This window comes from Eumetopias jubatus, unplaced genomic scaffold, assembly GCF_037043125.1.
Source record: "Eumetopias jubatus isolate StellerSeaLion01/CBP00866 unplaced genomic scaffold, mEumJub1_p1.0 scaffold_6, whole genome shotgun sequence".
In the NCBI taxonomy this organism is placed as follows: Eukaryota; Metazoa; Chordata; class Mammalia; order Carnivora; family Otariidae; genus Eumetopias; species Eumetopias jubatus.
The window spans coordinates 108,536,578-108,561,011 of record NW_028274812.1 but is presented as its reverse complement, the minus strand read 5'-3'; the positions used below and the strand labels follow the sequence as shown (position 1 = coordinate 108,561,011).

Sequence of the window (24,434 nt, the reverse complement as noted above, 5' to 3'; positions counted from 1 at the left end):
GGGCGGGGCGCGGAGGCTTAGGGCGGGGCTGAGGAGGGAATCGGAGATGGGACCAGAGGTTTCCACTCCCGGGATCAGAAAATGGACCGGGGTGGGGGAGAGACAAAAAAGATGGGGGAAGGACTTGAAGGGACAGAAGAGAGAAGGGCAAGACAAGGGCTCCCTAAAAAAGGGCTGGGGACCGGCGGAGGCAACTGGGTGAGGGTGAGGACACCCAGAGAGGGGCGGGGCTAGAAGACCCGCGGGAGGGTCTGGGAGGGACCTGCAGGCTCCGAAAAGCTTTCCGTTCGGCTCCCAGGTGTCCGCCCTGTCCCCGCTGGGGCGCGGTGCCGGCGCTACACCCCTGGGACTGGGGAGGGGGACAGTGGAGCCTGCACACTTTCCACCCTGAGATCCCCCAAATTCTTTCCTTCAGGCTGCAACTCCAGAACCGCTCCCGAGCCTCCAGCTCTGCCAGTCAGGGAGGGGCGGGCAGGGGCGTGGGAGAGGAAGGGCCGCGCTCCCGGGGCGGGCAGAGGCAGTCGGGGAGGCCTCGGGGTGGGGACTGGGTGGGGGGACCGACGGCGGGGTCTGTCCAGAACGGCACGGACGCCGCCGCGCAGCGAGGGTGAGACCCCAGCGGAATCCCATTCCCTCCCGTAAACTCCCAGCAGCCAGACTGGGAACGCCAGCTGACTCCCGGGGAAGTCCAAGAAAAACTTTGGGGATCTGTCGAGAGGGTACTTGGCGGGACCGGACACTTCTCTTCTCCCTCTCACTGTCCGCGGAAAACCTTCCCATCCTTTTACCTCCCCAGTCCCTAGGGCCGCGCAGGCTCTGCCCTCGAGGGCAGGGGTGAATTGGGAAGGTGGAACTCTTGAGCCCGGTTGCACCTGCGCCGGGGTGGGGGTGGGGTGAGAAGGGGTTCATCCCTGAGGGGAGGGGAATTCTTGAAGGAATCTAGCATGTTAGTAAGACCTGGTCCAGTACTGAGTGGAGGTGGGGCGAGAGGGAAGGAAGGGTGAGGGGTGAGAGCTGATTTCTGAGCATTGTTTCTGTGGGTGGCAATTTCATACAAACTATAACCTGGAAGAGAGGGTGCAAATCCACTCTGAGGTCCCAGATGGCCCCTATCCTGTGCCGGACCCTCTCCCAAACGCCTCTTGCTGCCTGGAGCAGGGGCGGTGCTTTTAGGGGAAGTGGTTCCTCTTGGCCCTGAACGTAAACAGCCCATCCTGGCTGCTTTCCACAGGAAACTGACCGGAGGGACAGAACAGGACGGAAGCAGATGGGTGTGGAAGCAGGGATGGGTGGATCAGGGCGTCTGAAGGTGGGTGGGGGTGGGTGCTCAGGGCTGGGAAGTAATGAAACTGTTACAGTGCAAACCTTGTTCCCAACTCCACAGCTGGGTCTTCTAGAGGCCTGGGATTTGGTGAGGCCCTCCTGTGCCCAGCTGCTGTCAGAATCCATCCCGGATCTCAAAGGCAACCCCGACCTAGGACATCCCTCAGCTTTCTAGTGTGACCTTAGGCAAGTTTACCTCAGTTTGTTTCAACCATCAAATGGGATAACAGAAACTACCTGATAGGAGTGTTTTGATGATGCATTGTATTATGTAAAATGCTAGTATAGTCCTTTGCACAGAGTAAACATTATAGAAAAGTTTGCTCTGGTTCTTTTACTTCCTAAGGTACTGTATATACCTGCCCAGAGCCCCAGCCTCATTCTGCAGGGTCTCATCTCTTAGCCACTGGACTATGAGCCCCTTGAGGGCAGGGCCCATCCCTTTTCTACTTCAGTAGTCACCCCCACCCCCAAGATACTCTGGTCCTGCTAGGGCCAGCCCTGAGGATGGCTGGAGAGATGTGCTGAGAATTATCCGGTGAAACTGGAAATTGCTGCTATAGGTAGAAGCCAGAAGCACAAGATTTTCCTCTGTCCTCGAGCTTAGAGACTAGACGAGGAACTGACACGGGCAGAGGGCACAAAGAGAAACATTAGGACTAAACCTCGGGGTGCAGACTGTATTTCTGGAGCTCAGGGAAGGGGAGAGCTGGGGTAGGCTGGAGGGGCTGAGAAGGGCTTCCTGGGGACGTGGTCCTTTTACCTGGCCTGGGCCTACAGCTGGAAAAGTGGGGCCTGTGTTGGGGCTGTGGAGGACTCAGGCTCGCTGGGGTAGTCAGTGCACAATGAGGATGGTGGAGTTAAGGCTGGGGAGGCGAGGAAGGGGCCAGTCTGCCCAAAGGCTCACTAGAAAAGCGGAATGCCTTCTCCTTCCATTGTGGGCCTCCTCTTGCCTCCTTCCCAATCTTGGGCAACCCCAGAATTTGAGCTTCAGAAACTCCAGAGCCAAAAGGCCTGGCCTCAAGATCTGGCTCAGCCACTTACTAGCTGTGTGACCTCAGGCATTTATGCTCCCTGAGCCTCAGTGTAGCCATCTATACAATGGGGACAGGAATACCACCCACGTCTTCTGGTTGTTGGGAGGATGGAAGGAGATAATTCCTGCAGAGCACTTAGCACTGCCTGGCACATTGTAAGGGGCCAATAAATGGAAGGTGTTCTTGTTTTCTGGGCAGACTTTGTCATGATGTCAGGGCTGAACTCTGACTGGCCCCACGAGGGGGAGAGCCTCAGCCCTCAGGAGCCAGGTCCGTCAGTCAACTCAGACAGTGACCCAGGCCACTTGCCAGAGGAGCACCCTGAGGAGACTTCTGCTCAGGTAGTGGGAGCCCTTCCCTTCCCTCTGAGACCCAACGTGCCCTCCATCCTACAGACCTCCTCCCACTTCCATCACCTGCAAGGTAGTTAGCCTCTGTGCCCAGCCTCCCATGGCCCTTTTCTTTTTGCAGGAATCTCTGTCTCTACAGCCCCCTCCGGATTGTAGGGGGGGGGGTTTGACTTTAAACTTATTCACATGAATACACATTACCTCTGGGCAGGGGGGTGGTCTGTGTTGTCAAAGCAGACTGTAGGCTTTGGCCTGATGAAGTAGAGGGGGGTGATTTAAAGCATAAGAAAGGATGCCATTTGGGGTGTGGGACCTCCCCAACCTGCCTCAATCAGACCACAGATGCCAGAGTGGATTAGCTGTCCTTGTCTTGATCTTGAAGGAGGGGGTGCTTGGAAGTCATTCCAGATTGGAGAAGAGGTGGCAGTAGGAGGGAGGAAAGAAGAGGAAGGCAAACCTAACCACCCCTCTCCTGCTGCATCTCCTCAGGATCCTAAAGTTCTGAGCTTGGGGCTCCCTGGCCTGGACACCAGCAGGGCCTCCAACTGGCCTGGGCTTCGGATCCTCCTGCAGCAGCTGCCTCCGCAGGACAGTGATGTGGGTCTCTCCCTCTCTCCAGCGTCCCGAGCTCTCACCTCCCTCTCTCTATTTACTCTGGGTCCAGAAGCCAGAGAACATGGATCTAGGGCCTGGCTGGCTATGCCACTGATTGGAGAAGTCATCCCCCGACCCCGGCCTGCGTTTTCAAGTTTATATAATGGGAGCAATAGCATCTGCTCTGCCCACAGTGCTTAGTTGAAGAGCAAATGAGAAAATGGACATGAACCACTTTTGAAACCGATAATGGAATGTACAAATGTAGAGAGTGTGGTCAAGTATTTATTGAGGCCCTATGTGTGCCCAGACTAAAGGCTTACACTTCAGTTCCGGGAGGGAGGGGGGCAAGACAGGAGAACATGGCATAAATTGGAAAAAAACAGAAAGTGATAGTAAGCCCCAGCTCACTGGGGGTAAGGATCTAAATTTGTGGTGACAGGGCTCAGTGCTGTGGGCTGTCAGGACCTGAGTGGTGGCCATTCCTGGGGGGAGGTGAGACTGGGGTAGACCCCCTCCATCTCTCTTCCCTCTCCTCCTCAATGTCCTTCTGTGCTGTTATCTTCTGCACCTCTGGGAGCTTCTACAACCTTTCTTTGACCCAGCAGCTAAGCCTTCTCCCTCCAGTCAAGCTCCAGTCTTGCCTGCTGCGGCTCTCCCAGTCTCAGTGGAGGCCTGTTTCTGCAGGAGCGCTACTGCCTGGCCCTTGGGGAGGATGAGCTGGCCGAGCTGCGGCTCTTCTGTGCCCAGCGGAGGCGGGAGGCCCTGGGACAGGGGGTGGCCTGCCTGGTACCTCCCAAGCTGGCAGAACACACCTGTGAGAAGGTATGTAGTGCCCCCCCATTCCCCTTTGCCTTCTCACTTCTGCAGAAGAGGCGAGCTCCAGGGACGGGGGTGGGGGTGTGGGGGGTGGGGCGGGGGCGTGTTGGGGATTAACAGTTTGGCTTACTTGAAAAAGAGAAGCCAAGTTTAGGGGTTCTCGGTGGGGCCTGCAGTGGAGGTGAGCTTGCCTGGGGTATGGGGAGAACAGTTAGGTTGGGGTTGGGATGGAAGAGCCAGGAGGGAAGCTAGGAGCGAGTGCGGCCTCTGTCCAGCCCAGCACCCCCATCCCGCCCCACCTCCCGCCCGGCAGTGCAGGGAGCCACTGAGGCCAGGGGAGTACAGAGTGTGCGCAGCCCCGGCCGGAGAAACGCGCGGCTGGCACCCGGCGTGCTTTGCCTGCCAGGCCTGCGGCCAGGCCCTGCTACACCTCATCTACTTCTCCCACGACGGGCGTCTCTACTGCGGCCGTCATCATGCAGAGCTGCTGCGGCCGCGCTGCCCGGCTTGCGACCAGGTACGGGCCCGACGCGGATTGCTGGAGGGGGCTGCCCAGGGCCCAACGTGGCAGGGTGTAAGGGGACACCTCTGCCAGTACCGCGGAGTGAAGAACTCAGAACCAGCCTGGGGCCTTGAGTTCTGGGCGTGGGGACCCGTTGCCTTGTGCCCTCCCCCACTTCAAGCGGAGTCCCCCAGATTTTCTTGGACTGAGAGAATTTCTCCGGAGCAGGGACTGTTGGACAGCCGTTCATCTCGGGTGCCCAGTGCTGTGCCTGATCAGGCGAGGACCTGCCATAATGTCAGCATAAGAGGCCGCGCGGAACCCTGAGTTGGGAGTCCAGGCGACCGGGGTCGCGCTTCTTCAGGCTGTGCCACCTGCTAGCGGGATCCTGGCTAGGCCAATCAGCCCTCCCTGCGTCCGAGAGCGGAAGAGTAGATCAAATGGAATGTCTGTAGACGTGCTTTAGCGTTAACTGGGTATAAGGCGTGGTTATTGGGTGAATGAATGAGTGAGTGAATGAATGAATGAATGAGCTGTTCTCCCTCCCTCTCCCAGCTGATCTTCTCCCCGCGCTGCACCGAGGCGGAGGGACGGCGCTGGCACGAGAACCACTTCTGCTGCCAGGACTGCGCCGGGCCCTTGGGCGGCGGACGTTATGCCTTGCCGGGGGGCCGCCCCTGCTGCCCCCGCTGCTTTGAGAGTCGCTATTCGAATGCCGGCTCGAGCCAGGCCCAGACACTGGAAGGGAGGGCGCCGCTTGGTAAGGGAGAAGGTGCAGATCAAAGGGGAAGGGGGCAGCGGCTTGGCCTGGGCTGAGGAGGGGATTCTCCCGGGCTGGGACCCTCGCCCCGGTCCCACGCCGTCCCGTCCCTCCAGCAGCGCCCCCGTCCCCCCACCGCACCCCCAGACCCGAGCCTCGGGGCCCGCAGCTCTCACCGCGCGTCCCTGGCCGGAGCGCTCCAAGGGCCTCCCGAACCCACCCGGCGCCACCGCTGGGGCTGCGGCGCGGGACTCGCTCCCGGACTGGGGACGCGGCCGCCCTCTGGTGGGCGGCGGCGGGGAGGGGCGGGGGAGCCCGGGAGAGGAGTCGCGACGGCGGCGGCGCGCACGGCTCGGGGGCGGGGCCTCTGGTGCCCGCCCCGCTCGGATCCGGGAAAGGGAGACTCCCGGCTTTGAGATGGGCGTTTCTGACCGGGCCCGGAACAGGGAAGGCGAGATTCGACAGAGTTGAAGAGGGAGACTGCGTCCCGCTGGACGCCGCTACCATCTCCCGGGCAGCCGTTCTCGCCGCTGCCTCCTGCTCCAGTCCGGAAACCCAGAGGGGGCGGCTTCGATCCAGTCCGGAGCAGGAGGGTCGAGCTGGGGACGAGGCGGAGGCACCCACCAAAGGGCGGGAGCGGGGCCGCCTGGAGACGCCCCTCGATGCCAAGGAGGACGCCCCCTGCCCCACCTGCTCGTCTTCTTCTGACTCGGAACCCGAAGGCTTTTTCTTAGGTCAGCGCCTTCCCGGTCCATGGAAGACCCCCGGAAGCCTCCAGGCTGGGCACAGCGACACCTCCAGGAAGCACTGCACCATTTGCTAATGGCGCAGCCCGGAGAAGGGGGAGGGGATGTGATCTGTTAGGTGGGAGAGCGAGGCTCTCCTCCCCCGCTAAAAATCCTAGACTGAACGCAATCAGGGGCACGCCTGGGAGAGGCGGCCAGATCACAGACTTGGTGTGCTCCCTCTTAAGCCTGCAAAATCTATCACTTCTGACGGAGACTTTCTTGGGGAACCCCACCCCCCCAAAGCTACGCATCCCCTGCTGAACTAGCCCCTATGCCCACCCCTCACAGGCTGGGACAGCCCCATGCTCAGCATCTTCCTGAGCCAATGAAGTGGTCACTCGGAGACCACGTGTGGCGGTGCCCAGGTTGGCGAGCCGAAGGCCGGGGGGAGCCGGGGGTGGGACGCGACCCGGCGACTGTAGTGCCGGGCCGCGCAGCCCGGGAGTTCTCCCTCTCCCGCAGGCGCCCGACCCAGGGGGAGCACCGGCGCCCCCTGCAGGCCAGTCGCTGGCGGAAGTGCGAGACCGGAAGTTGCGTGCTCCGCTGACGTCCAGACGGTGCGTCGGGAGAGGCCTTGCGGATCCTGAGGGTGCTGCTATGGCATCCAGCGGGGTCGGCGTGAGCGCTGCCGGCGCGCCAAATGAAGCACCCGAAATTCCCGACAACGTGGGAGATTGGCTCCGGGGCGTCTACCGCTTCGCCACCGACAGGAACGATTTCCGGAGGTAACCGAAGACCCGGGATCTTGTCCCGTTCTGGTCCTCCGAGCCCCTCTGCCTACCTTCCCTACTTCCCTTCTTGGCCCAGGCTGGCCCCTGTATATTGCCAGCATCTTGGCCTCTTAGTGGCTCTGGCTGTGCTTTGGAGAGGTCCTTGACTGGGAGAGTTCTCGTGCGGCAGAAGCGATCTTTTGAGTTACTGGGCTGTCTAGAGAATCTCACCATGACCGGGGGACCAGGGGGAAAAGAGGCGCCAACACAAACAGGCTTTTCGGCTCTGGGCGAGTGCTTAATTGGCCTTTGCGTTGGATCCTGCCCTTATTAGCTACAGAAACGAACTCTCGGTAACCGTGTAGGTCTTGGGCAGCCTACCGTTGTAAAGCTCTACGTTCCTGGCGATTCTAGAAGTGTTTTTGCCTTGGAAGGTTTTTCCAGGGTGGTGATGGTCAGTCTTTTCCCCCAGTATCTTTCGTTAACTAAAGACAAGTGACTCAGTGACCACAGGGTTAATGAAATGTCCTTTTTCCAGGAATTTGATCCTCAATTTGGGACTTTTTGCCGCGGGCGTTTGGCTGGCCAGGAATTTGAGTGACATTGACCTAATGGCACCTCAGCCAGGGGTGTAGCCAAATAGGTAAGCACTTAACCACTGCTCTGCGTGTCTAGGAGCTCTAGAGGTTGAGAGAAGCAGTAATTTATCTATTCACAAAATACAGGAAAGAGACTTCCAGAAGTCCCATGGCTATTATTCCTAGTTAAATGTGTTTACAGATGTTGCAAGAAATTTTGAGTCTCTTACTAATTTCCTTCCAGTGCTTTTATAGTTCTAATGCCACGTGTTGTTTTGTGGTCTGATTGCAGACACATGGGACCCCCGTGCTCTACTTGAACCTTCCAAAAACAGAGCCTCCAATCTGTGACCGGCACAAGACTTGACCTGATGGAAGTTGAAGTTTCATACAGACGGGCACCTTCCCTTCCCAATTTCCTTTTATCCACTGAGCCTGCTCAGAACTCCGTTCTCTGGTCAGCAGTCACGTTGCCCCCAAAGTGTTATCCTCTGTTCTGTAAAGTTCTGTACATAGTTCCTAAGTTTCTGCAGGGGGTGATCTTTGCTCTTGTCCTGAGGAATAACCTAATGGTATTTTAACAAATATTTGGAATAAAGACTGTACACAAAGAATCATTTTATTCTTTTAATAAGAAACTTCAGCTTACAAAAACAAGGTGTAAAAAGTCAAGATTTACAAAAATCATAAAAACATAATTTATATTTCACACTCCAGAGACAGGAACAAGCCCCCAAACATGGATTGTAACAGGTGGTTTGCTTCATATTAAAAGGAAAAAAAAAAAAAGAAACCGTAGCCACTGTACATTGATGTCAACATAAGGTGAAACTTATTTTTGAGGAATTTCCACTTTTGAGCAGAACTAGGGGAAGAAGCCATTTGGTGTTGCATAGCATTTTAGTGCACCAGGTGGGTTTTCCAGGCACCAGGGGGGCATTGTTGCTGTCATCGAGTGGGATTTGTTGGTGGAAAGAGGGCAGTCATGTGCAGTGGAGGCAAGGTGTAAGCAAGCCTGGGCAGTGGGCACTAAAGTGACACTGCTTGAGGAAGCTGCTTTCTTCACATGGAAATAGAGGTTTTCTGACCCTAAATTCACAATAGTGTCACTGTCCAAGAATTAGGAGTTCTTTGGAAACAGTCCACTTTTTTGACCCTACCAGCATAAATCTCGCTAAAAAATCTGAGAATTGTGTATATGTATTTTACAAAGCACCATTCTCTTGCACTAATTAGATAGGTCCCATCTGTTAGGGAGGAGTTTGAGCGTGTGTGAATTCAGGCCATGAAGCCAATACCCTCTAAGAATCTTTCTACACTGGGACCACAGATGATTTGACAGGTGTTAACACCCATCCTACTGGGTGTTAAGGTGAGGAAGGGTCACATACACAAGAGCAAGGCTTAGGTTTGAAGCCATCACCTCCCAGATGGTGACCAGGAAGGAAACTTTGAAGCCACAGCATATATTCTAAGCCCCTTCAGATCTGCATCAGACCACTGCTAAGACAAGAAATACCAGCACCTCCTGTTCTTCATAGGTATGAAACGGATCCTTGAAGTCTGCGACCCGATCTACTCATAACTGAACAGTTCTATTTTATAAAGTTTTTAAAAGTTGAAAATAAAAATCCAGCAAAAATTAAGACATGGCAGCTTCCAAAGCATAATTCATATTTCACTCAAAATTTTTATGTTTTAGCTTCAAGTAATAGTGTTTACTGTTAGTTGGTTTATAAAGCCGTAATACTGGCAAGGTAAGGTTTCATTTAAACTGGCTTAATTCCTCAAAGTGTTAAGAATTTAGCAAGTAAAGCTATCAAATCTACAATTTCCCAAAATTTCGACGAACAGTCATTAATTCTGTAAATTAAAATGCTGGCTTTCACCATTCCAACACAACATTCTCCCCAAGTGAAGTCAATTTCACATCTGTCACATGATTTTCAACCCTGGCTGGTTAACATAGTACTACAGAAAGCTCTTATACTACCTGGTTAGATTTTAAATGGAAATATGCCAGCAGAAATAAGTATGAAAAAAGTCCACAAAAATGACCATTTGCCTCAATGCTAGAGTAGCTATGGTGTATTTAGAGCAATGTGTGGGTTGAAGGAATAAACACTAAAGTCGAAGCCCTAGACCATGAGAATGGTTAAACGTGAAAGATCTAAACTAAACTCAGTCATATTTAGAAGGCGCTTTCAGCTTTAGCGCTGATTTCAAAAAGAATCTGAACCACCAGGGAGATGCATACTTACCCAGTAAAAAAAAAAAAAACCACCTCAGTTGCCATGGGAGATTTTGCTCCAAAAGTATAACCTCCTCAACTAATTAGGCTGAAGGAACCAATTATCAAATGTGCTTCAAGTGGTGAGCTTTCAAAACACCCTTTGGTGAAGTCTCATGAGCTCAATGGAAACCTTAAGGTCAGAGTAAAAGGAACAGGCTGTAAACAGCTCTGCAGGTGAGCGGACTGGGTCTTCTCCCCTTCCACAGCCACTCAGCACCATCCCAGTCGGCGCCTGCCAGGGAAAGGGACCGGGGGCGGGGGGGGGTGGGGTGCTGGAACAGGTTCTTTGAGCCTTCTCTTGCATATTACACAGTGCACTGGCTTGCCTTACAATCTAAAGGTTCACATATAGGGGATTGCGTACTACACTGCTTCCTGAAATTTTGTGCAAAAGAACTTCAGAACTAATGAAGGTAATACTTCAGGAGGAACGATTTTTGTTCAACTTCTACCATAAGTTGCCCAACAGTAGAAAAAAAGGCCCTTTCTGAACATTTGTGCTCTCCCAACCAGCTGGAAAAGCAACCCTTCCACTCATAAGGTATAACCCGATAGGGGTATAGTATATATTTGGGAAGAGGTAGCACTCCCAGCCTACCCGAAAAGGACCGAGTTAATGTTTAGAACACAAAAGGGGTGGTGAGGAAGAACGGGGTACACAGTCTGCCTTGAAAAGCAGCCATTTGATGAATAGTCACAAATCCAAAGATTTTGGACATTACAGTAAAATTTTAGAACTTGCTGGTAAGAATAATTATCTTTCACACACGAGATGAAATGCTTTTAAAAAGTCTGATACCAAATGTCCTTTACACTGTACAGACCTATTTGCCACCCAAAATGACAAGGCGACATCCTTTCCCTTAATCTTTTCAATCCCATGCAAACCATAACTGGGTACAAGGCACCAAATGTTATGAATTGTATAAAATTAGTTCGCAAAGCTTTTATCAGTAAGTCAAACAAACTCCATCTCCCCCCTCCCTGCCTGCCCACCCGCATCCCGCCCCCCATCCCAACCAAGTTTTCCTTCTTTACTACTGTCGACCTCTCTCAGGCTTATGCAGGGGGCTGGCCAGGGCCATGCCCCACTGCCAGCCAATCCACGTCATTAGTTCTTGCACTTGGATGAAGCTATGTAAGTGTAGCCAGAGTAGGGAACTCATACAATCATTGACTCTAGAAGCCTTGCCATTAAAAACAAAAATAAACTCTGCTATTGAGTCCATAGGACACATTAACACTTCTACTACAGTTTCTAATTTTATTCATGACATTTTAAGAGACATCTGGAAATTCTTTTCAGTGTGGCACTGCCCCCCTCAGCCTGAGACGGGGCTGGATCAAAACTGGCAAGAGCTCTGCCCACCATTTACTAAGAGCTTCAGTTCCTGGCTGTTGAGGGCATTCCTAATTTTTTTTTTTTTTTTTTAACACTAGCATGGCTGCTCATCTCAGAGGCAACCACAAGTATGAGGGTCAAACTAGATTGAGGTAAAAATCCTTTTTGAGGGCCACGGTGCATTCATCTTGGCTGGCTACAGCAGAAAGTAAACACACCAGCCAACTACAAAGGGTTCCTGGAACGGGACTCTAACTACTTGCCTGGAGAAGCAGGCCCCGTAAGGTTTAGTTAGGAGATCTCGGGTTTGATTTGGCAGCATCTAGTCAACATCTACCTGGTTCGTATCTTCTTCTCTTTAGAATGTTTCAGTTTAAAGTAAGATGCAACTAAAAATCCATCTACTTCCAATATGTAAATAAATTAAAGGCAAAGGGACATTTCCCTCACAATAGCCATTGGCTTATGCAGCAGGGAACTCTTTAATAAAAATCTCCATAAATACTAACTTCTCAACAGCGTCTAGTGCTGCTGCCTCTGGGTACCTGAGGTGTCTGTGACTGCAGGGGCACCTTCGAGAATACGCAGCTCAGTGAGGACTCTGGGGGTGGTTTCTACTCCAACTCATTTTAAACAATTTTACTATTTTGATAACAAGGGTGCCCAGCTAAGTTAAGCATTTATTTCACAAAGTCCTTAAATCTGCTTAATAATTCTTATAAATATTTGGTATAAAACTATTTTTAAAAATTAAATTTGAAGATCTTTTAATTTTCCATTAAATGTTCATTATTCTTAAGTATTTCCCCCTGGACAGCCTGAGGGATGAAGTAGATGCTCTATTTAGTTCTTTTCCATTTGTAAGTTCTCTTTTTCTAGAATAACAAATATAGCATTCAAAGAAAGATGAGGCACAATTTATATTTTCCTTTTTACTCTCCTTGGGGTTTTGCTTGTTTTTTGTTTTTGTTTTTGAGTTAATGGGCTTTTCCATTGCCACAAGAAGTCATCATCAATCCTGCCAACTTAAAAATGTGGATCTAGAGTATAGCTTTACCTCAGAGCCTCTGGCAGCATGGGCAGCTGTGACACTTTAAAACAGTGTCCAGGAGAGGGTGAGCCCGGGCCAAGCTTGTACAAAGAAGCCTGCAGTAGACAATATAAACCAAATAGCATAAAAAATGCCATACGCTATCGCTTCCAAATAAAAGCTAAATATTACAGAAACCTCACAGTGTTGGAAAAAGCAAGTTTAATTTAAAATATAGTCACTCCCCCTTCTTTATCAGGGTGAGCCATTTTCTGTCTGAATTTCCTCCATGTCTCAGTGCTGTCTGACAGGTCCTATGGGAGAGTCCATCTCAAAAGAGGTCAACAGCAAAGGCTACAGATCTGCTCTGGAAATGGGGCTCATCAACACCCCCCAAGCTACGACCCTCATTCTTACCCGCTCTTTTCCCAACCTCCCACCGTTCCCCAAACTCCCTCCACATCTGCTTCCTTCAAGTGACAACTGTGACTTCTCCCTGAATTGAAACATTAATATGATACACTCAGTCAGAAGATGAGCATTCATAGTGACAGGCAAAGGTGGGCTGCAGCAGCCCCCGCAGTCAGAGTTCGGTTTGCGTTCACTTTTACTGCAGGACTGAGAAGGGAAATTCAGTGATGCCTGATGAGGAGGAGGGTTTCCATCTGGGCAATTTCATTCCACTTAGACACTGACCCCATATAAAAAGAAACATGTATTTTACTAGCACTTAAGTAAAGGACAGGGCACTCTCTCTTTTTTTTTTTTTTCTCTCCGATGGACTGAGTGTAGGTGGGTAAAGAAACAGTAGGGATTATCAAATTTGGGAGGAAACAGGCCAGGACCAGCAGCAATGAACTGTTCAGATGTATAGGGGCAGATTCCTAAGCCCTACGAAAGCAGAAGTTCCCAAACCTTGTGCTGAACAAGGATGTTCTAGCCCTCCAGGTGCAAAAAGAAGCTGCAGGCTAAGAAAAGCTGCATGCTGACCAAGGTGAGAACAGGTGATGGGCATTCAGATAAGGCCTGGACCACCAGCTATCCCTGCCTACCCTCAACTGAGTTCTGAGACAGCCTCAGACAACTGGCCTAATGACCAATTTACACCAAACCATGTGCTTGCCCTACACCCAAACCAGAGACATGCTACAGAACTGGGTAGCCAGGGGTGCCCTTAGGCTCAGCATGCAACAAAGAACAAGTCTTGGACCAGTTTATTGCTTCCCCATATGAACTGTTCCTTCTTTAGAATGAAGGGACATTCATGCCAGTCTCAAGACGATGTGGAATGATTAAATGACAGCAGCAGGCAGGGAGGGTAGGACACTTGAAAAACCTCCCGTTTTGCACGGGGCAAATTTGCTCTATGCATCTCATTCCACTCTTCCACTGCTCTCCCCTAAAAAAAGGAAGTCTGCAAGTTTTCAACCCTTTGTGGGGTTGAAAGGGGTTTCAACCCTTTACTTCCTTTGTGGGGACAAAGCATTATTCACCTCCCGCCTTGGAACCAATCCCATCCAGCAAGCTGCCAGCCCAGGGCCCCACCTCACGTGCTCTGTCCAGGGCTGCTCACATCAGGAGGGTTCTTCTGGGGCCGCAAGGAAGTCCTGATTAGTGGGGGAATCACATAATGGAAAAAAAACATGGCTGCTCTCCCAGCTGCATATGATCAATTTACCCCCTCTTTCCTCCACCCAGATCCTCTCTATTCAGAAGCAACTGATGAAAGAATCTTCATAGAAGTTACTCCTTTTGATTTGTTATCAAAGGAGGGAATTCCCAAATCCATTCAAAAGAAAGTGACTACAGATTTTATGATAGAACATGAGTCACCTAGCACCTTCTCTGCTGTAGTCCCAGTGAGGCAAACCTAGTACTCTGTTCCTGCACTAAACCTTATTTCCTGTAAGAGGAAAGATATACGAACACCAATAGTTTAAAAGCAAGCCAGTCCTTGAAACGTGCCTCCCATTCAGGGGAAGGGCCGTGGTCTGCCCTCATCGTTGTTGCTGGACTGCACCTGAGCTTGGAGTTGGGTTTCTGAAATTCTTGCATTGCCCTGAACTGTTCTTTGAGTGTAAAAAAGGATGTAGGCTTGAGTTTTGCACACTTCCTCGACACTGCATACATTCAGCTTTGAGTCATTGCAGTGGACCCAAAAACCTAGGAAACCAAAGGAAAGAAAGAGAGAAAGTGACTACCCCACTCATATTTCCAATCGGCAGGCAAAACCAGGAGATGAAGAAAGGGACAGAGGAATTCTGAACAGAACCAACCCCTGACTGGTGGGGTGTGGGTGGGGGAGGGGGTGTGGAAGACTGGTAAATGAAACCAACAGACTTTCCTGCGACCACCGGCTTTGACTCCACCCAAGCCCACCTCGATACTACTTACAGATCGACTGACTGTAATTTTTGTCCTCATTTTATTCAGGCTTTTTCATTGCCCACTAGGGCCTTCTACAAAAGTAGCCTGAAGACTGGGGGCTAAGAGATGGGAAGAGGAGTGGGAGGGGGGGTGAAATGTACATGGAGGAGTGATAAAGGGGAATTTAGAAGGAATAAAAAATTATTTCACCCCAGCTGCCTTAAGGGCTGAGGGGTTCATGACAAAAAACACAGCCGCAGCTCACCCACCTCAGTGCACAGTAGCTGGGAGGCTATGCTCTGGGGGGACAAGGACTAAAATCTCCTTCAGCGGGGCCCTTGTACCCCCCATACCTCCTATGGTAAGGACATAGGAAGTGCTCAGGAAATGTCTTCAGCTTTACTGGGAGCTGGGGCTGGTGAGATTCATACAGTATCTCCATGAGGTTATGAAAGTCATAGCATTTCTGCTTAACCACGAAGGAAATGGAGGTCTGCAGAAGTATTAATAACAATGAGAAACCTCTAAAATTAATTAAGCATTATGTGCTAGGAACCATGCTAAGTACTTTTATATGTGTTGGTTCCTGTCAATTCTTAGAACAATCTTCTGTTGTCACTTGGTGATATATCCAAAATTTGAATTCAACTTTCATAATTCTTTCCACTAGATTTTCATGTATGTAATATCCCCCTATAGATGAAATAAAAGGAAAGCAATGGAATGTGGACACACCGACCCTTTTCCGTGTCCCCCACCCCACAGAGTCAAGCGCACGCACCTCCCTCTGTGTTGTAGCAATAGGCTGTGTAGTGTCCTGAGCCAAACCCTTTCCCGTGATGCATGACCACTGCGGAGAGATCATAGGCAAAGGTCTCTTTGTCAAGAGAGGAGAGCATGTCCCTGCAGCAGTAAGGTTCCATGGTTAATACCTGGTCAAAGACGACATGGACCCCAATCTTCTCTCGATGATTACGGCCAGACCACCTAAAGCATGGATATGAAGTTCATACTAGTAAAAAATGGCATATGTTATCCTAGGTAGAGGAAGGTAAAAAAGGGAACTGAGAAAACATAACCTTCAAGATGTGGCTTTTGCATCAATAAAACAGTGATCAATGCCCACATGTATTTCCCGTGAATGTTCCATGATGTACTCTGAAACTAGAAATCCCTAAAACAAGCAGTTTGGGCAATAATCTTTTTGTAGTTTACTGCCTGCGCTTTTTTTCACAGATTATGTCATACTTGGTTCTGAAAATGACTCTTTATAAGCCCAAGTGGGGCTACAGAATCTCCTAAGCAGACACCCAGTGCAGGCTAGCTGATGAGACAGGGCCGTGCGAGCTGAAGCCCTGTCCTGGGCTCCCCCCCATTAACATGCCTTACTGGGCAGGAAGCATTTAGTCGCCATGGAAAGTGCAAGGTCTCTAGGGAATAGGCTTCCCCTCCCAACACCAAAGAAGACATCTACCCTCACCAAAGCCTTTGAGGCAGCTATCATCCCCACAGCTCACAGCCACCTGGAAGGCCCCAGAGCAAGCTCACCTGAATCTTTTAAGGTGCAGCCGGAGGACCTGAGGTAGTCTGTAGATCATTAACTGCTTTCTAGCTTCACTCAGAACAAGGGGCTTGGGATTGGATTTTCGTCGTTTGCCTATATGGTTTGGGAAGGTATAAGACATAGATGGTGAGGAGTCTCGTCCTTTCCTGGCTATGGCAGAGACAATGACTTGCCACCCAATATGTTTTCTCCTTATTTCTCAGTACTGGGACCTCAGTTTTATCTGGGGCAGTGCTGTGACCCTCTGTCAGACTGCATTTCCCAGCCCCACGTGCCTGCCTGGTGTGGTCACGGCAGTTCTCCCAGGCTCGGAAGGGATGACTGGGTGGCAGCAAGGGTGACTGTAACTGTTCCTCTCCGACCACGAGTTAACCCTGGGGTGGAAGCCTTGAACTAGTCAAGTTGAAAGGTGAAAAGAGCTTGGGTCCCTAGTGACCACGCAGCTACTATACTAGTCCCTGAATGTCCTTCAGACTTCTTTTATGGAAGAGGAAACAAAAATTATATCCCATTTTTAAGTCATTATTATCTGAGTTAACTGAAAAACAACCAAACCTAATCCTGATATATCCACTCTCCAATTTTTGCATCAGCAACCTCCAAAACTGGTATGGGTTTTGGGTGGTATATTCCTGATATCAGGGATTTATTAATAGAATATACTGGAAGGTCACTGCAACAACATGCATGCAGAGTAGATGCACGTCAGGGTTCTATGCCTTTATATATTCACTTATCACTTAAATTATGATGCGCCAGAATGTAACTTGAAAAGTTTGTGTTTTCATCAAGTAGGCCTAATTCTATTTCCTGCTCACAGCTAGTTGTGTGCTGTTCAAAACTCTCAACCTCAGTTTCCTCTCCTGTAAAATGGGGAATAATGCATATATTTCAGGCTTGGGGGAAAAGTAAGAGGGCACAGGATTACCAAAGGACAGAATATTTAAACAGATTCTTTCTTCAGCATGATTTGTTTGTGACATATATAAATATTAGAAAAGAAACTGCTGGTTTTATAGTTGTATGCCGTATCTAGGTTTTGAAACATGTTTCTTGGATAAAAGCATATGGCTGGACATGGAGGACAAGGTGGACAGACTGGCCAAATTCATCCCTTCCAAAGCAGAACCAGTGCTCAGACTCTCATTTTGTTTCTAAAGCTACTGAATTGTGAGGGGAATGCATTTCTAAATTACATCAAATAAACAATGGAAATAAAGTTCTCTTAATTTCCATCGGAAGCCTTCTCTATACCCATTTACTGATGACTGCTCGGTTATTATATTAATTAGACTGGTGAATGGATGGGAATATAAAACTAGTGGTTCACTGTGGTGCCTGCTAATTGTCTTTGAGATATCATGGTCTCAGTGTCTGAAGAGCTTGACATCTAAGTCCTGTCTGTACCACTCATGAAAGGCAGCAAATCACAGCCAGATGATGCTTCACGGGGCTCCCTGGGACAATAGGATGTGGAGCTGCTTGTTCTCATAACAGACTGCAGCAGAATGAGTGTGCCAGAGAACCTCTCAGTAGGGCTGGTGGTCATGATATGTGGGGGCATGGACAGAAAGAGAATTCAAAGAGGGGCCTGACCTTATTTTACATTCTAATTCACCAGCAGATTTTCGAAAATTATTGCAGCACTGCCTGGGAACCCTGGCAGTGACTGCCATTCTCAGTAGAGGGAGTATGTGAGCTAAGATGAAGACAATATAGAATCCGGCTTTGTTTCCCTAAAATGAAATTCACAAAGAAAAAGAAATTACTGATTCAACTGAGATTGATCAGGTCTGTCTCCATTCGATTAATCTGGCCACATGGAAAGGTAGAAGCCTGACAGTTTTGAAACGTCACAAGCACATTACAACAATGCATCTCAGACCTTTTGCCATAGCTTTCCTTCCCTGCTACTATTTGAACTTGCCTAGAGGAATCCTGATAAATTGGCACATCTGGCAACCAGAAAAACAATCCCTTTTTGCAAAAATAAATAAAAGTATTTCCTCCCTAATCCACCTTGTCCGAGAATGATGGAGTTAAAGCTGTTAACATCCTTCTGTTCCTCACAAGTAAAAAGCTTTAGGCATCACTACCTTCAAAAAATCAAATAGATACTGCTCTAATAAGATACTTTAAGTCACAACCTTTATATCTCAATAAGGAACAGGGCAGGTGACTCTGTAGTTATCCAAGTACAGCATTTCAAATTTTGTTTAAAAATGGCAATAATATCAAGCATGACTTTTTATTTTTGTCCTGACTCTTCGGGGACAATAGGTTTCCCACAGTTCACTATTTTAAAAGACCATATGCAAATATTTTAAGGGTCATCATGAGATTGTGGTTCTCAAAACTTGTAGTGCAAACTATTTTATGGCTGCAAATTGATTTCAAGATATCTGCACAATCCATTAATTTTAGTTTCCAAATCTTGATATGCCAAAAAACCAAACTCGAGCTTCTAAGTATTTGCTCCGCATTTCCTCTGTACGTGCTGGGTTAGCAAAAGCACTAAGTGTTATTACTGTGGCAAGATGGAAGAAGCTCTGCAAAAGGTGCCTATGTAACCAACCACATGCAAAGAGTTCCACTTTAAAATGAGAGCTGTGACAGAGAAATACTCTCTTCCCCAGATGCATGGCATGTGAAGGCATATGAAGAAACAAATGCAGAAAGTAACCATGAAGCTGATGCACCTTATGACTTGCCTTCCTGGTCCCACTCGTACCAATCTATTGCATTGATTCTGACGATTTGCGGATTGAAATCTGCAAATTCAGTACAAGGCACACATTTCTGATACCGTAACCCTCAAACAAGCTATGCCACCTGACTTTAGATGAAATCAGAACTGTCAGATCTAGGTTCATGAATTTAAGCAGGACCCTTGTAGCACTATGAAGCTAAGTACTCACATTCTTAGAGTCCCCATTTCAGGATCCACACTTTCAAATGCCTCCCAAGATAACAACTAATGTCAATCATAGCAGGAGTCAAAGGAAGCCCAACTCTTAGGTTTTGTTTTGTTTTTTAACATGATGTCCACATGCTTGTTTTCAGGAAAATGGGAGAAAAAAAATCTTTAAAAGATGCTTTAGAACCACTCAATATTATCAGTGTTACTTTTGACTAAAGGAGCAAAAACAGCACCTTACACCAATATTCCAGATGCACGGCCCCCCTCTCCCTCTCCACTTCTACCCCCCAGCACTCACTGTTACACTGGTCACAAGCGTAGATTCTCCCTTCCAGGGCCTCTGTCTCTGTGAACTTGGCCAGCATCTCAGTGAGCAGGCACTCTGTCTGATTCAAAGGGACAAACCCCTTTTCTATGCAGTGATACCGTTCAGGGAATTCCAGGGACAGATCCCAAAAGGGCTCAATGGTATTGGATTTGTAATTGCATGATACACATGTGACCTAGAATGAAAAGATTGATTTACAGGTTATATAACCTCCATGTTTCCCACATACATTTTTGCTCGATTTAGACAAAACATATCTTAGCAAAAAGAAGCATAAGTTTTCAAAAAATTTTAATTAGTATATTAAAATAATAAATGTAACCTTAAGAGGATTAGAACATATTACTGTTGGTATACATTTCTAACTATGATGCTAGCTGGAACTGGAAAACTACATAGCACAGAGATTATTACCTACCCTTTTCTCTCTCTGTCTCCCAAAGCATGCTCTACCATTCAGTGCTGTGGCAGTACACACTGGAAGTTATCATGGAACCATTCTTGGATCAGTGTGAGATAGAGAACTGGCAGATTCCTGTCTGCTTCTCTCATCCTCACTCCTTCCTCATCCAGACTTTGCTACTTCTACCCACTCCAACTTGCCTCTCTTTTTTGCCCTTGTTTCTGCCAGTATTATCCCTACACAGATCCCTGTATTCAAAGAGCCTCAAAGTGCCTTATGATCAGACTTCCTCTCCCACTATAACCTTCCCAGATGCACTGTTCTTCCTGTGGACCCACGGCAGGTAGAGGAAGTGCCCATAAGTACGCCCCCTTTACATGCTAAAAAAACAAAAGCCTAAATAAACCTCTTCCCAACCCATTCATCATTCTTTTAAAACCCTAAATACTGAGACACATACCTCAGTAACATAATGTAGATGTTTTACCTGAATCCATTACGTTGCCCACCTTTTTAACTCCGCACATTCTCACAAAGTCTTATCTATGAGTCTTTGCTTATATGTTTGTGACATATACCACAGAGCCGTGAGCATCTGCGGCTGTCCCTGAGGAGCGCGCTGCGGCGGGACGGCGTCCTCGCCTGCGGCCATGGACCGCAGCGTCCGCCCGCGCCTCAGCGGCGGGTCCTGCTTCTGGCCCCTGACCGCCAGGAGGGAGCTTCTAAGCAGCTTTCAGGTCCCCCTCCGGGTTATCGTTGAGCACGTAGTCCTTGCACAGGTAAGAGAAAACGATCCAGAAAACGAGAGGTAATGGGGAACAGAAGGGGTACTTGCTTAGGCCTTTGGCATCCTCCTAGCCATCTCCCTTCCTTGTATGTAAAGAATGTTCTGGAAGGAAGAAGGCTCTTTCAAACTATGAAACCAGGGTTATAGGCAAACTGTTCAATTTCCTGAAATTGATCAAGGAGGGCACACCAACAACAGGTTCTTAATTATAACAATGAGGATATTGTATTACCTATATTGTCATTAAAGGTTAAAGACAGTCACTGAAAATGATGTGATACAGCAAATTCAACTAAAAATCTGCCCAGATAGAGGACGCAAGTTCACCAACAAGGCCGTTACAACACAACGAAAGGTACAATAGCCACCCTCCGTTATGCGTCATTACAGCAAATGTTGGCTATCCTCGTCCGCCCAATAACCTGGCGGAGGCACTCACGGGAAGCCCAAACTCTAACCAGCAAGCCTCCCTGGGACATGACGGGGGAGAGTCGGGAGCAGGGTGGGCCAACCTACCTGACTGAGTAGCTGCCCGTGGAATATGGTGTTCACCACCTTTAAGACCTGTTTGGTGAGCTTCCTCTGGGAGAAGGGGATGAGGATCCGGCGCGTGGTGCCCTCGGACTCGAGCTCTTGCTGCACTTTGTGCAACAACTCGCAGAGGAATTCCTGCGCATCCTGCTGGTCATAGCCGCGGAAGGCGGGGATCAGGCTCCACACGGAGTGAAGCATGGCGAAGGGCGACACCAGGGCCCACTTCCCGGACCACATGACTCGGAAGAGGGTGTGCAGTTCGTGACAGAGGGAAATGTGCTTTGAGCTCGGCTCCTTGTTCTGGATGAGTTCTAGGCTCCTGCTGATGGAGGCCCCGCCGTTGAAGCAGAGGCCCTCCCGCTCGCACGCCTCGGCCCCATCGCTCCTGGCTGACAGCTCGGTGGTTGAGCCGCCGGGGGGCCTGCCCGAGAGCGGAGCCTTCCCGTTGGGGGCCTTGGGAAACAGCTGTTGGGTCTGGGAAGGGTCGAGGTTCAGAAAACATTCGCGGAACTTCTGGAGGTGGCTGAGCACCTGCAGGATGGAGTTCATGTAGCAAGTGTTGCCCAGGTTGCGCAGGCCCGTGACGCCCGGCGCCATGGCGGGCGCGCGGCGCGGCGGCGGGCGGCCCCCGGCGGGCGCGCGCGGCGAGGCGGGGAGCGGGGCCGCGGCGCGCGGCGAGTGCAGCAACAGGCGCGCGCTCTTGCGCGGAGGGGCGCTGGCCAGCTCCTCCAGCAGCCGCCGCTTCACCTCGCGCCGCCGCTGCCGCGCCTCCTCCTTCTTGCGCTCCAGTGCCTCCTCCTGCCGCCGCTGCTCCAGCTTCGCCTGGCCGCGGGAGCTCTTTTCGAACCAGAGCCGCAGCGTCTTGGCCAGCAGGCGCTGGCGCCGGTACCACAGAGCCGTGAGCATCTGCGGCTGTCCCTGAGGAGCGCGCTGCGGCGGGACGGCGTCCTCGCCCGCGGCCATGGACCGCAGCGTCCGCCCGCGCCTCAGCGGCGGGTCCTGCTTCTGGCCCCTGACCGCCAGGAGGGAGCTTCGGAGCAGCTTCAGGTCCCCCTCCGGGTTATCGTTGAGCACGTAGTCCTTGCACAGGTAACAGAACACGTACAGATCCCGGACCTCCATGGCTAACGGGTGCCCGGTCTCCTCAAAGTGTTTCAGGGCGTGATCCTCGATGTAGCGGCCGCAGGCCACGTGGGAGCACTTGAGACAAGCCCACACGGACTCGGTGGTGGCGCACTCCCTGCAGCACCACTTCTGCGGGTTCAGGATCGAGTGGTCCTGGGCGAGCCGCAACCGCCCGACATGTTTGCATCTATCCATGTCTTACAGAAGGCTCCACTCTTTCAACCTGGCACAACAGAGCCCCCAGAAAGAGAAAGAGAGAGAAAGCTTTCAGCAAAATATTTCCCTAGAAAAAGGCTTGCAACTGCCATTTTCAATTCAATGCTCATTACTTTTCAATTCAAAATTGGTTCCTTTGGAAGGAAGTTAAAAAAAAAAAAAAAGAAATATGGGGGGAGGGTTTAGCACCAAGTTGAATCTTTACATTTTCTAAGCCTGTACTAATTCTTAAATATCAGCTAATTTTTTGCGAGGCAGATTTGTACTCCTGAGGAAATGGCATTACCCTTAGTTCACACTGTACTCAACTGGCCACCAAAGAAACTTGTACTCTGAACCATCTCTGAACTGATGATGTCCTAGAAGTAAAAGCCTCTATATCTTGTACTGATCAAGATCCTAGTTGTATGCACAAAGGGACAGAAGGGAGGAGAGACATGTTTCATATACCACTGAGAGATGAAGACCCTCAAAAAGGCAATATTAGGTCGGTTTCAATGTATTTCAAAACAGAGGTAACAGGATAAGATAAAAGTAAGAAAGAGAAAGTCCTCTACAGTACAAAGTATCATATTTATTTTCTTGAGTCCAAAGAACCTAAGGAGGTAGTGTGTAAGCCTCAATCTAAACAACTTTTTTTAAAGTAGGCTCTACGCCCAATGTGGTGTTCAAACTCACAAGCCCAAGATCAAGAGTCACGTATTCTACCAACTGAACCAGCCAAGTGCCCCAATCTAAGTAACATTTTATAGGTCTACTATGGTCTGAATGTTTGTGTACCCCCCTTTCATATGCTAAAATATCAACACCTCCTACCCACCCACCCCCAAGGGGACACGGGGCCTTTGGGAGATGATAAGGTCATGAATGGGTTGACCCTCATGGGATGAGCCTTCACTAATGGGATTTTTAGTGCCCTTATGAAACAGTTCCCTCACCCTTCACCCATGTTAGGACACAGCGAAAAGCCAGCTGTTACAGTCATGAACCAGGAAGTCCTTGGACTTCCCAGCCTCCTGTGAAAAATGTTTGCTGTTTATAAGCCACTCAGTCTATGGTATTTTTGTTATAGCAACCCTGAGGGACTAAGACAATGTGAAAAGAACATGAACGTCTTGTAGAAAGGGTGGGAAAATGTTAACTTGCTTTACTGAAAGTATAGGTAAGTACAGAATTAAATCTGACTCTTAGGACAAGTGGTGGAGTGGCTACTGGTTTAACCAAACTACCAAGCAAAAAGAAAGAAAAAAAAAGCAAATCTTCCAAATATGTGAAAATGCTTTTTAAAAAAATAACATATTGAGCTTTTTTTTTAAAGATTTTATTTATTTGAGAGAGAGAGAATGAGAGATAGAGAGCACGAGAGGGGGGAGGGTCAGAGGGAGAAGCAGACTCCCTGCTGAGCAGGGAGCCTGATGTGGGACTCGATCCCGGCACTCCAGGATCATGACCTGAGCCGAAGGCAGTCGCTTAACCAACTGAGCCACCCAGGTGCCCCAACATATTGAGCTTTTTTCCCTTTTTCGTCCTGTCTTCCTAACATTGCTTCTTCAAATATTGTCCTCAGAGAAGCCTAAGGGGCAATTTCTCCAAGGAGAAGAGGCTATAGACAATTATTTTAAAAGAAAACTTTTTATTCTTTGGAACCTTGACAGTTTTTTTTTTCTTTCCCAATACCAGTATTTGAAATTCCCTAAAGGTAGTTCCTCTTATAAAGTGAACTTCCCTCACCTCCATTTCTTCTCCACTTTCATTTCTGTGAGCAAATGAAGTTCCATGATTATGGAGTCACCCAGAGAAGTTTTTTTTGTTTTGTTTTGTTTTAAGATTTTATTTATTTGACAGAGAGAGACACAGCGAGAGAGGGAACACAAGCAGGGGTAGAGGAAGAAGTGGCTCCCCACGGAGCAGGGAGCCTGATGTGGGACTCGATCCCAGGATCCTGGGATCATGACCTGAGCCGAAGGCAGACGCTTAACAGACTGAGCCACCCAGGCGTCCCACTCAGAGAAGTTTTAAATCCAGTACACTCTGAGTAGTCCCTTTAGTTGGTTTCCAGATGCC

At 49.4% G+C, this 24,434-nt stretch overlaps 3 protein-coding genes across 4 annotated transcripts in view; 2 read left to right on the top strand and 1 right to left on the bottom strand.

Annotated features, from left to right (window-relative positions):
* The first annotated feature begins 522 nt into the window (after positions 1 to 522).
* PRICKLE4 (prickle planar cell polarity protein 4) lies at positions 523 to 6,543 on the top strand. Its single transcript, XM_028097672.2, has 8 exons — positions 523 to 607; positions 1,385 to 1,509; positions 2,559 to 2,701; positions 3,200 to 3,307; positions 3,992 to 4,129; positions 4,437 to 4,640; positions 5,181 to 5,385; positions 5,832 to 6,543. Exons 3-8 carry the CDS (start codon positions 2,567 to 2,569, stop codon positions 6,206 to 6,208), a joined length of 1,167 nt encoding a protein of 388 aa, XP_027953473.1. The 5' UTR covers positions 523 to 607; positions 1,385 to 1,509; positions 2,559 to 2,566; the 3' UTR covers positions 6,209 to 6,543.
* A 141-nt stretch (positions 6,544 to 6,684) lies between these two features.
* Positions 6,685 to 8,075, top strand: TOMM6 (translocase of outer mitochondrial membrane 6). The gene is made up of 3 exons (XM_028097671.2): positions 6,685 to 6,898; positions 7,422 to 7,526; positions 7,754 to 8,075. Exons 1-2 carry the CDS (start codon positions 6,771 to 6,773, stop codon positions 7,516 to 7,518), a joined length of 225 nt encoding a protein of 74 aa, XP_027953472.1. The 5' UTR covers positions 6,685 to 6,770; the 3' UTR covers positions 7,519 to 7,526; positions 7,754 to 8,075.
* Positions 8,076 to 11,165: 3,090 nt separating this feature from the next.
* The window catches only part of USP49 (ubiquitin specific peptidase 49), an 87,927-nt gene continuing 74,658 nt past the window's right edge, over positions 11,166 to 24,434 (bottom strand). For both annotated transcript variants that reach the window (XM_028097661.2, XM_028097662.2), the window contains 5 exons: positions 21,012 to 22,377; positions 19,276 to 19,480; positions 16,042 to 16,150; positions 15,275 to 15,480; positions 11,166 to 14,289 (listed from right to left, as the gene is read on the bottom strand). In XM_028097661.2, coding sequence (XP_027953462.2) covers positions 14,099 to 14,289; positions 15,275 to 15,480; positions 16,042 to 16,150; positions 19,276 to 19,480; positions 21,012 to 22,349 — 2,049 coding nt within the window. In that variant the 5' untranslated portion in view covers positions 22,350 to 22,377 and the 3' untranslated portion in view covers positions 11,166 to 14,098. The remainder of the gene's footprint in view (positions 14,290 to 15,274; positions 15,481 to 16,041; positions 16,151 to 19,275; positions 19,481 to 21,011; positions 22,378 to 24,434) is intronic.

Excerpts from the sequence above, each read along its gene's own strand:
- PRICKLE4 (XM_028097672.2), top strand. The coding sequence starts at position 2,567 with ATGATGTCAGGGCTGAACTCTGACTGGCCCCACGAGGGGGAGAGCCTC. Across the intron at positions 2,702-3,199 it reads CTGAGGAGACTTCTGCTCAG|GATCCTAAAGTTCTGAGCTT; the intron begins GTAGTGGGAGCC and ends GCATCTCCTCAG. Across the intron at positions 4,641-5,180 it reads GCTGCCCGGCTTGCGACCAG|CTGATCTTCTCCCCGCGCTG; the intron begins GTACGGGCCCGA and ends TCCCTCTCCCAG.
- TOMM6 (XM_028097671.2), top strand. The coding sequence starts at position 6,771 with ATGGCATCCAGCGGGGTCGGCGTGAGCGCTGCCGGCGCGCCAAATGAA. Across the intron at positions 6,899-7,421 it reads GACAGGAACGATTTCCGGAG|GAATTTGATCCTCAATTTGG; the intron begins GTAACCGAAGAC and ends TCCTTTTTCCAG.